The sequence below is a fragment of the Pleurodeles waltl genome, chromosome 8, assembly GCF_031143425.1.
Source record: "Pleurodeles waltl isolate 20211129_DDA chromosome 8, aPleWal1.hap1.20221129, whole genome shotgun sequence".
Lineage (NCBI taxonomy): Eukaryota > Metazoa > Chordata > Amphibia > Caudata > Salamandridae > Pleurodeles > Pleurodeles waltl.
In genome coordinates this window covers 1526696190-1526708257 of record NC_090447.1, presented here as the reverse complement: position 1 = coordinate 1526708257, position 12068 = coordinate 1526696190, and the positions used below count along the sequence as shown (strand labels likewise).

The window sequence follows — 12068 nt, the reverse complement described above, 5'->3', positions numbered from 1 at the left end:
ACTCTCTTATTGGCTTTAACTTGTAGTTTTTGTACTATTGTATTAAAGTGCGTAGGAAGAGCTTTGAACCATAAATTAAGGCTGGCAGGAGGGAGGCCCTGAGCACTCGTCATATTGGGACTGAAGAGGGGCTTTCCAGTAGAGTGTTAAGCTGACATGTTCTTGTTATTATCAATTGAGCCTTAGCTTTGAGGTGAGACAAGTGGATTTTAAATTTTCCATTCGTAAACAGCCACACTCCTAAGTACATGTATGATTTTGCCTCACTGATGTTTAGGGGACTCATCTTCCAGTAGTAGTGTGTCTTTTTGGGCATCCCCCCAAAGGTTAGTACTTTGCTCTTCCCTGCGTTTGCCTTCGTTTTATTTATCTCATTGCAGTCAGTGAGGGCAGTTAATGCTTTTTGAAGCCCAATTCTACAATGATCCAGCAGGACAATATCATCTGCATATTGTAGCAGCATGACTTTAAGGTCTCCAATTTTTGGTGGAATCAGGTTGGAAGTTTTCAAAGCCCGGGGCATATCTGCTGTGTACAAGTTGCATAATAGTAGGGCCAGAACGCAGCCTTGCTTTAGGGCGTTATTTGTGCAAACTTTCTTAGTGATGGTGGTCTGTGTCAGCTTGGCCCTCACCCAAGTGGACATATAGAATGAAACTATTGCCCGCAGCAGGTTATTCAGGATTCCCGAACCTTGTAGCTTCTTCCATAGATGGTTTCTATCCACCGATTCGAATGCAGCTGAGTAGTCGACAAAGCAGACATAAAGGGAGGGTGGCTTCTTATTCGAGGCTTGATGTATTTAATAGGAGAGAGACACTATGTTGTCCGTGGTCAAGGAGTTTGCCCTGACGCATGTTTGGCACAGTAGGACTATCCCATTTGTATCCACCCAATTTTTCAGCTCTTTTAGGAGGATATGGGCATGCACCTTGGCTTCGATGTCAAGAAGGGCCATAAGGCGATAGTTGGCTGGGTCCTTCTTGTCACCTTCCTAGTATTTTGGATGTAGGACAGAACCCCTCCAGCTGTTGGGGACTTCCTTTGTTGCCACACGTGCAGAAGAGTGTTGAGAGTTATGTTGACCACAACTCTATGTCATTCTTGAAAACTTGGGCAGGGATGCCGTTGGGGCCTGGGGCGACTAGAGCCCTGATGCTGCGCAGGATGTTTGCTACCTCTGTAGCCTTTGGAGCAAGCTCGTCATCCAAGATGTTGTCTTGAGTGCAAAATTCCTTGCAAGAATATCCAGTGATGGCATTTTTATCTATGTATAATTTTTTTACATGCAGTATCTAGGTACTTTCGTCGATCACGTTTATGCAAGGGCTTTCTTGACTCCTTCTTTTCTTAATGTACCTCCATAGCTCCGCCTGATCACGTTTGCTCAACAGTGTATAAATATGGAACCACTCTTTATCTTCCTGGATGCGTTTTAGGGTCCCGACCGTTTGCTTGTGCTGTTTAAATAAGGCCCGTAGCTTTAATAATATCTCTGATTTAAGGACAGGGTTCTTTGTTTTGTGGCACAGTTTCTGCAACCTACGGATGCTCCACTTGCTCCGTGTTATAGAATGTGTCCACCAGTGACATGCAAGGCGCTTGCGAGGTGGCAAAGAGAGTCCTAGGCTCTGGAGGAGAACAGTCATGATTTTTGGCCAGACACACTGCAGGTTTTCACCCCTCTGCGACATGAGAAAGGCTCCCCTTGTGGCTATTCATGCTTTAATTTTTTCCAGCGAGATTAGCCTCCATTTTATCGATCTACTTGTTGCAAATTTTCATCGTGTTTTGAGGTCCTCAATGTTGCCTGACTGTCGAGGCGAGATGAGCACATATTCAGCACTGCGCATAGAGGTACATGATTGCTTGCTTCTGAATGAAGAATTTCAAAGGTCTCCATGCAGTTTACGATTTCACCTGAGGTTAAAGTGTAATCAAGAGTACTTTCCCTCTGAAAAGTTTTTGGAAACGTTTGTGCCAGCGAATATTTTTTTCTAAGGTGTGCTGAATAGACTTGAGATCATATTTTTTAAGCAGGCCTCGTAGCTGTTTGGAAAGCTGACATATGGGGTTGAGATCATCCTCAGTTGCCCCCAAGTATTTAAGATTGAAGTCACCGCAGATTACAGCGAAGTGGCCAGCATGATCGCATAACACCTCTTCTAGAGTTTCAGCTAGTCGAAGCAGCTTCTCTGTTCTCCCTGGACCAAAGCAGATGAAATAGAGATTGATTAATAAAATCTTTATTCGATAGCCGTCGATTTTTATATCCTCCAGCGGAATCGATTGCATCATGTCATCATGGGCTGCAACTTCTTTCACTTTCAAGTCCAAGCTGATATTGTTACATATCGAAAGACAACCTGCTAGTCTTCCAAATATTTTCTGTTTTACTGCTAATTGAGGTACTTCGTAGTATCCAGGGATTGTCAAGTGATTTGTTGACCATATTTCCTGAAAGCAAAGTAAATCGGCATCCATAAAAGACTGATTAGTTAGGCCCGCTTTTAAAAGCGTAGACAGGCCGGCGACATTCCATAACAGTATTTTTAGGTGTTGTCTCCTTCCTGGTGATCAATTGCTAATGCTAGGAGTAGTTTTTTGATTTGCTAGATAGTGCAAATGGAAGCCATGCCCAATCTATACACCTGTCTAACTCAGTCTTATCTAGGGCAACTCTCTTGATTGGAGCCCTTGTGCTTGAATACGATTGTGATATATCTATTTTACCGTATGTTACAATTAATTGAATGCCCAGCCCCCTTGAGAATGCTATGGGTGCAAGCTTGCCATTTTAGCGATTCCCTTTGTGTTTTTAGCAGAGACGGGTATTTAAGAGACCTTATTCTTGAGATATCAATACCCCAGTCCTCCAGGATTAGCTTGCAAGTGAGAATTTCTTCAGCCAGTACAAGGCTTTTTAATGACAGTATTGATGATTCTCTGCTTGTACTATGTTCTGGGAGTGTTGTGAATGCTACACTCAAGATGCCTTCTGATTTTATATGTGCCAACTTTAGGAGTGCCTTAAAAAGCCATAATAGGCTGCTGTGGATCAGAATGCTGTGGCTTCTTTCGGTTTGAAATTGTGGTGTGAACACCAATTTAGCAGGAGCTGGACCATTTGCAAGTTCAGTAGGCAAGTCAGCAGTGATGTCTTTCTGTTGCTCTAAACTGGACCGATCTGCACCACCTTGGTAAACTCCCCAGGTTGTTGCTATAACAGGTGTATTTAATTCAATCTCCCGCGCCTTCGCTGGTTGAAGGCTTGACTCAGATGTGGCTAACTGTGAGATATTTGAATAGTTTAAAATGGACATTTTCACCTAACTATAACATCACTTTAAACTTAGTTTTTTCCGTGTATTTCTGAGGTTCTTTTTAAATGCAAAGTAAGATATTGCTAACTTGCCTAATTAGAATGCCACTTTAACCTTTGGCTTTTCGTTGACTATCTAGGGTGTTTTTAAATTTAAAGTAATATTTTACTGTCATACGTGATGCCAGCCGCCGGCAGCACATGGCCTTTGGCCATGCACGGCATTGAGTTGGCCACAAGGCCTGACTGGCGCCAACATCGTCCGGACAGCTTTAGCTGTGTGAGGCATAGATGGTTTCGGGACCTCACTTACGGCCAGGCCCTGTGCCCAATCTTCTGTGGGCAGCCAACCCCAAAGGCTGTGCGCAGTGTGGTTTTGGCCTCGGGCCCAATGCCCCGTGGGAAGCCAACCTTTCACTGCACACAATATTTGGCTGTGTGCAGCATCAGTAAGCCACAGGGGCAGCACACCACAAATACTCAACGTTGCCCCCCCCCTTTATTACAAATGGTTTCCCGATTCTGCAAGACTCTTGTGGGAGCCTGTGTGGTCCCCTGAGTTCCCAAGGGACTCTCACAGAAGCAGGGCAGCGTTGTTGACTTCCACTAGATCGCGGAAACCCTCTCTAACTTTTTAAAATATTTGCTTTACTGTTACCCTCTCTTACTCACACCCATCCCTTAACCACCCCTTAACCTTTTTATCTGCCTGGCAGTCATTCGTTGCATCAGTTATGACAGTAGAGGCTATTTAGTTGAATTGCCTATTAGGGGTCAACCTCCTCCCTACTAGTGCGTCTGGACCAGAGGCAAGATCTTTGTGTACAGGTTTTATACACGGGCTGTGCTCTTATGAGATAGCACATGTGCATCATGCATGGGTTACTCAACCTAAATCGTTATGCCTGAGATGGGTGTCTCCCTGAGAGGCCTGAGTGAATCCTTAGAGAGGCAAGGGCTGGATAGGTAAACACTATGGTGGGGCTGAGCTGCCAGTAAGTGGATTCCCTACGAGCCTCTTCCTACGCTGACATCCTTCCAGTATATAGAACTGGCAATGAGGAGAAGACTATTTGATCCTGGAGCACTAACATTTATGTGCTCACATATGAGTGTTGGCTACAAGAGAAACAATGGTCAACATAAGCAAACATATACCATGTTATTTCCGTGGCAGAGGATGAATACTGAACCAAAACCTAGCTAAATAGCATCACATGTTTGTGGTGAGAAGACCTGCATTGACACCACCAATATAAGCACGAGTCCAGCCAATTCTAAACTAAAAAGACTACCTAGGGCATGAGTATAGATCATGGAAGCAGCACATTGGCCTTGGTCATAGTGCTTGTTTATTGACAAGCACCAGTGGTCTCACAAGTCTGCCATCAGCTAGGGGGTACTTGTAATTTACCTGGGGTGAACTTGCTCTGACCAGAGAAAATGTTTGACTGACACCTGAAAAACTGAAAATGAGAGGCAGGTCAGGCCCCTTCAAGTCAGCCTATAGTTTGCTCCTGGGAGGCATTTCACCCCCATTCACACATTTTCAAATGCAAATTACTGACTGGCAAAATAGAAATGGGCCTCCAGTGGCTTAGGAAGGGAAAAGATAACTTTCTAAAAGTACCTTTTCCTTAATATTTGGCAAGGATGCACTTACCCAATGGCTAAGCTATACTAGGACTGTATAGCTGGAATTGCACATTTTATTTTGTGTGGCATGATGCTGACCTCTCTAAAAGGCTCTTTTTTTGTGTTACTATATGAATGTTTTAAGTGAGACAGTTCTTCTACACAATGTGTGACTACAGGGAAATGCTCCCCACACCCGCTAGATTAAGAGTGAACCTGTGTTTCACAGGATAAGCTGAAAAAATGGGCTGAATTGACTTTTCATTCTCACTTTGCTTTTTGTGCAGTGTCTCACTGTTTGCCGTGCTTTATTCATTTATGTTTGATAGATGTTCTGCCAAGAAGTGCTATGTACATAAGGTGCTAATGAATGCTGCTTGATTTTTGTCTCTTTCCTATAGAAAATTCCTGGAGCAAATCATTAACAGAGTAACAACTTATTGTTACTATTGAATGTTTTTGTTGTCTGTCTTCATATGTGATTTATCAACAGTAGGGACAAATGCATTCATTTAAGGATCTTCATTTTCTGATGAAGGCTGTTCACCCATTTGGGCACTAAGGATTGGCTGAAACAGGTCAACAACATTGAGGATGGCAGGGTAATAATGTTCCATGACTGTATTAACATTCATTTTCTTTTATACCTGTCACTTTTTTGTCTTTAATAAACTCAACTAGGGGCTCTAGCCCTATGCAGTTTTAAGTTCCTCCATCTACCAATGTTTCTGATCCTTATTTAAATAATACCCTGTTTCCCATTTCTATGTTTGTGCCCACGCAAACATCATTGTTGCATTTGGTGTTTTGGGTGCCCACTGACGGAGCATGCCACAAATTGCCGGTGAGGGCTCTTTTTCCTAAGTAGAGGATCTTTGTTATTTAAGTAAGAGTTCACTTCATCTGTATTTTTGTGCTCATTAATCGATGCATGTATCACAAACTATGGACATCAAGGTTGTGGAATTTATTAAAATAGCTACTTGTCAATGGGACAGGTTGCTACATAAATCCACTTGACCTGTAATAAAATCCACTTGTCCCTTTGGTGTGATGTTTTGCAGCAATAAATTATGGCAGCAATCTTATTATATAAGAGCCTGATAATAGCAACTCTGACTATGCCAGGGCTCATACTATATAGTGGGGGTTTGGATTTTAGTTATTTTCGCATTTTGCCATCCTTTCCACAGATCTACATACTGGGGCTGGAGGTAGCGTTAAGCGATAGTTCCAGGGTTGCAATGCACTTTGGAGTCTGTGCAAACCTATTAACTTACATGTTTTTGAATTTTCACCAACTCTTTTCTACTCTTTTCCCATACTGAGAAGGTTTGGAAATTTACTCCTCACAGGGGCAGAAATAGAAATTCTTCCACGTTTGGGCAAAAAAGTGGTTGAAGGGAAAGTGACCTTATAAATGCTCAACAGATTTTCTCATGCGTGAAATCTACACATGCAAATTCGCTCTTGCTAAAATGCAGTTCACAAATCTTTTCTATGAGTAAGAATTCCTGGCATACTGTAAGTCATTGTGAATTCATGAAAGCTATAAATCTGCTCTAATGCAAGGGCTTATACAATGGGTGCACTTTGTGACTTTATTTACGAATTGGGCCCCTAATTAGGTCTTGAGTTAACCAATACCTTATGTGTTTATTAAAATTCTCTCTCTCTCTCTCTCTCTAAAGTCTAACACCAAAGGTTTATTTCTGATAAAGGATTATATGATAATTGTGTATTTTTTAATAATCTCTCCTTATTATAATTGTGACCATGATTCAGGTCAACTTAAAATCCTTATTACACTAAGACTGTTTGAACACTCTTGATATGCTCTGGTGACCCCTCTGGTTTATTTCTCCTCTGTGACTGTCTCATGTCTTTTTTGGGGGATTGTGTTAGCCAGCCAGCAACTCTGATTATGGGGTGGTGAAAGTGGTGTTCTATTGGAATTATCATGTCAGGTTCAAATTAGGATGCTAAATGGCAACATTTTCATTTTTTGCTGCAGATAGATGAAGAATGTAAATGGAAGTGCTTTAGTTATATCTAGGGCCACTGGAATTGTATGGCAGGAAAATACATTATGAGGCAGGGTTGACCAGTTTATGTGGCAAGAAAAGTCCAGTTATGAATTTACAATTTACAATGCAAATGTGAGACCTGTTGCATTGTAAATGCTTGTTAGGTTACAGCCAACTCTAAAAAGTAATTTTTACGTGGCCTTTTCAATGCCATCCCATGTGAACACATTCATGAAAGGAATTTTTAGACACTTAGGTGCATATTTATGGTTTTTGCCGCAAAATTGTGTTAACGCAGTTTTGCGGCAGAATCCTTAGCACCGGCTAGCGCCATTCCATAGCGGCAGCCGTGTGCCATATCTATGGAATGGCGCATGCCGGCTGTAAGGATAGGCTAGCGTCTATAACAAAGATGGTAGCGGGGGGGATGGTGGTAGGGTAGAAGACACTAGAGGGTCAGAAATGACACGAGGCTTGTTAGCAGCAATAAATATGCCACTAAACAGCCTAGCGTCATTTTCTGACGCACTAGCACCCAAAAATGACTCCTGTCTTAGTAAAGACAAGAGTCATGCCCCCACCCCAATGGTCAGCACAGGGGACCAATGTCCCCTGGGCAAGGCCATAAGATCCAGTGCCAGGCAGGGGGCCCCATGTAAGTTGCCCCTATGGCACATTACATAAAATAAATAATTCTTACCTATACTTACCCAGGATGGGGTCCCCCATCCTATGGTGTCCCTCTGGTGAAGGTTGGGGTGTTGCTGGGGGTTGGGGTGGGCATCTGTGGGTCCATTCCATAGTGTTTGACCATGGAAATGGGTCCACAGGTACCCTAGCGCCTGGTCTGACCCAGACGTTAAATAATGGCACTAAGCAGGCTTAGCACCATTATTTTGGTCTGCCTACTTCACGTGCATCTTTTCTGCACCGGAGTATAAATAAGGCGGGAGGGGGTTAGTGTCATATTGTGGACGGGAACGCCCACCTTGCATCTAAATAGCACAAGGTAGTTTGCCGCATCCACAACATGACGCTAACTCCAAAATTTTGATGCTAGACAGGTCTAGCGTCAACATATAAATATGGAGTTAAGTGTGCGCCGTTTTAGCGTAAAATAAATTACGCTAAAATGGCGCAAACGGACCATAAATATGGGCCTTAATCTTAGACCATCACAAGGTCAATGTGGTGACAGTCCTGGTAATCAAAAGCATGTGCAAATCTTTTATTATGCTGCCATATTCTAGCACAAATCCAGAATTTCATGTTATGGAAACTTAATTGTCATTTTACCATTTCACATAAAGATAAGTTTTGAATTCTTTTTGCCACCAGGAGACTAGTTTGGGTAGAAAATGTATCACCAAGAGAACGTTTCTCCTTAAATGAGACATTTATTGTTGAAATAGACACCTGTTACTTTTTGTGTGAAATGTACGCTCACAGAGAAAAAGCTCCTAGAGGTACCAGAGGAACATATTTTGCACACTGCACATAATTTCATGAAAATTACAGAAATTTTGCACAAAAAAAATCCTAAATTAGGCAGACCCTTTGTAATGAACAGGATAGAAAATTGCAAGACCATGCTTTCGGATCCTCAGAATAGAAACATAAGGTAACTGCAAATAACAAAAAACAGGGTTTTAAAACTATTTCTAGCTCAAAACTGGTCAAGGGCCCCCTTAATTGCACATGCCTTATGCAAAAACCTATTGTAGATCCTACTTGGTCTCCTTCCTCGATTCCTTATGAGAGAATACCCCTGTCTTGGGTCGCAACACTTGCAATCTTTGCACAGCAGCTTCAGTGCATCCCGAGAACATTTGTGCACTGCAACAGATGTACTAATCTGTCACTGCTCAAAAGTGGCATTTGTCAGGATTTGTAGGATTGCTACCACATTAATAATGCAGAAGTGTCTATCCAGTTTGCAAATCCCTCAGAATGCCTATGAACAGAGAGAGAGAAGCCTGCAAGGAACAAAAGACATCTAGCTCTGCATTCGCATTTGCAAAACAGGGACATTGCAGCCTTTGTCGCTTAAATAAATATATGGATAGGTCCGAGGCACACCTTCAGTGGGTACTTTGTTCTACCAATGTGAGTTGCATTGTGAATAAAGCAAGCCTGGCCTTGGTGCATTGGAAGATAACACTTTGCATTTCATCTCTAATTGTATAAAGCATGGCTTATCTGATGCTCACACTGATATATCATCATATAGGACTTGCGTGAACCAGGAAATGGAGGGAAGATTACCCTGCAAATAACACATTTTCTTCTAGTTCATGCCACACAATGTCTTCTGTCTTAATGTTACTCAAGTATTTATAATTGCAATCTTTCTTCCAGGTGCTGCTGACATTCCAGGATGTTGATGCCTGTTTCTCACAAGAGGAGTGGGAACTTTTGCACAACTGGCAGAAGGATCTTTATGCAAATCTGATGAAGGAAATAAACCAAGTTTTGATGTCGCTGGGTAAAATTTCTCTTACTGTATTTTCTAAGGTTTGCACAGTCCATAAGTTGCCAGGCAGTTCGCTATTTTAGGGACCCCTAGATCCGTTTTGAAATAATTTGGTAGAATTTCCTTAACTTCCTGTATGTTCATTGCAATACTTTTTTTTCTGTGAGTTCTTTAATTGAATTCCTTTTTCCAAACATACACAAGACATGGAAACAAAATGGCTCTAATTCTGTATTTAGCGCCCTAAATTATATTTGTGGCAGTAGCTGCTGTTGTACAAGAAGGTTGTGCCCTTCTAGTTTCCTTATTAAACTCCCATGTCCACATTTTCCCTCTATTGGGCCATGACCGAAGAAGCTCTCTAAAAATTACATATTCTCTCTTTTATTTTTTTTATATAGGTCCTGTGATTGCAAAATCTGTCTTTTCTCTGAGAGTGAAAGAAAAGCAAAGTCTGTGTCATCCTGTTGATGAGGACTTTGACAGAACACACAAAGACAACCATTCCCCCGGTGAGTGAGAATAAGTGTTGCATCAGTGATATGGCACATTTGTTCCTGCAACCACAAAAAGAATTGACAATCATTCACAGACACAAACATACAAATGCATAGACGTGCAGTGCCAGACCTGCACTGGCATGATGCTTATCATATTAACACATGCATACGTGTTCACATTTTTCCAGACTAAATTAAAGTTAATCGGTAGATAACCAATTAGGACCTGGAAGCTTACAACAAGCTGAAGTACTATTTAAAGTGCCTGAAATATTAGCTCTAAGTCATATTCCCTCAGATTCTAGACTCAGAGTAGTGTCTCCCGCTGGCTGTGCCACAGTGCTTCGTATGTAATGTGGAACTTCTAAGCATTATTTCAGTAACCACACCATGAGGTGTTCTATTATCTGCATGTCCATATGTCTAATATAAATGAGAGGATTCCGTTTGACAGGAACCCCATAGTAGGCGTAATGGAGAACACTCATGTTCCTGAGGATGGGGAATGAAAAGCTGAAGAATGTCTTCATGCTCTTCAGAGGATAATCACAAACAAGCAGATCAATCTAGAGCATGTAGAGGAGCTAGAACTAGAGACTTACTAAGTGGCTCATTACGAGTTTGGCCAAACTCGCGGGGTTGAGGCAGCGGTGAATCCGGTTGTCTCACCGCCTGTTGGTTTACGATGTTCCCACCGGGCTGACTGGCGGGAACATCTTATTACAATGTCCCCGCCGGTCAGCCCGGTAAGAACAGAGCTGTGGTTTTGGTCTTGGCTCCCTTAGCCAATACCGTAGCACTACATCACCCTCGGAATGCGCACTGTCTGCAAAGCGAGGTCCCCTCCATGAAAAGGCTGGTGGAAACTGGACTTATGATCAGCACAGTGGTGCCAAACTCAGTGCCACAGTGGCTGACCACGAGTCCGATTGCCATCAACCCGTCAGGAAAAATTATCCTGGCGGGATGGCGGTCCGATCACCAGTGTCTTAATGTGGCACTCCAGGCGGTCCGACCGCCACCGCAGGATTGGCAGTCCTAGGACAGGCAATGCCATAATGAGGCACTTAGTCACTGTGATTTATTCCTCAGTACAAGTAACATAGGGGCCTACAAGCCACTTTAAATGCCAAATACAAATTTCTACTTTTTTTCTCGGTGCAAAGCATATGACATACCCAACTCAGAATCTGGTTTCCAAATTGAGAATTAGGCAGATTTTGACAGTAGAAATCCATTTGCTGATGGAACTATGGTCATTCTGACTAAAGAGGTTGGAGATGACAAATACAGTTTGGAGAGAAGTGCTTCATAAATATAACTGTGTCCTTTTTCAATATTTCAAAGTAGTCTCTTGTAATTTAAAATCCACAACTAATTATATTACAATGACATTCCACTAGTTGCTCCAGGGACCAGTGTAATAATTCAAGCCAGAGTCCCCAAGTATATAAAAATGTTTTTGGATCAATTTGCATGCAGTCAGGTTATCAGCCCAGCCAATGTGTTTCGTCCCACTTGGGAATTTCATCAGGGCTGCAAAATACATACATAAATTACTTACAGTTAAATACTAACCATCCCATATTAGAAATACTTAATTACAAAGATTAAAACACATTATACTATAACAGACAATCCTGCCCCTGCTGAGAAACAAATACTGCATTTAAACATAATCAGTCGCTAATGTTTCATATCTATACATCACTATTTACAAACTGTATCACCTCATATATATTAACAAATTCTTAGTTTCTTAGCAGAAACACTCCCAGTTTAATAATCCAGGTATTCCACCATTTGAAAATTCAAGAAACACTTCTAAAAATGCATTTGATTTCCAGAAATCCTTTTTTTTTTCAAATCCCACACATAGTATAGTTTACTGCATTTATAGAGCGCGTGGCTACCCGAAGGCTTCCCAGCGCTGAAAGTAGACCACTAAACGAGGAAGTGCCTATGCTTAGAATAGCAACGTCTTCAATTTCCTGCGAAAGGAGGCTTCCAGATGCTGTTGACGAAGTTCCAGGGGGAGTGAATTCCAGAGGTAAGCAGCTTTAAAAGCAAAAGAACCGTCTCTACATAATGCTTTCTTAGCCCAAGGGGTG

General features: G+C 42.0%; 1 protein-coding gene across 1 annotated transcript in view; it reads left to right on the top strand.

Moving 5' to 3' along the window:
* LOC138248902 (zinc finger protein interacting with ribonucleoprotein K-like) overlaps window positions 1-12068 on the top strand; it is a 100316-nt gene that overhangs the window by 2057 nt on the left and 86191 nt on the right. The window contains exons 2-3 of the mRNA XM_069202882.1: window positions 9343-9469; window positions 9859-9969. Coding sequence (XP_069058983.1) covers window positions 9343-9469; window positions 9859-9969 — 238 coding nt within the window. The remainder of the gene's footprint in view (window positions 1-9342; window positions 9470-9858; window positions 9970-12068) is intronic.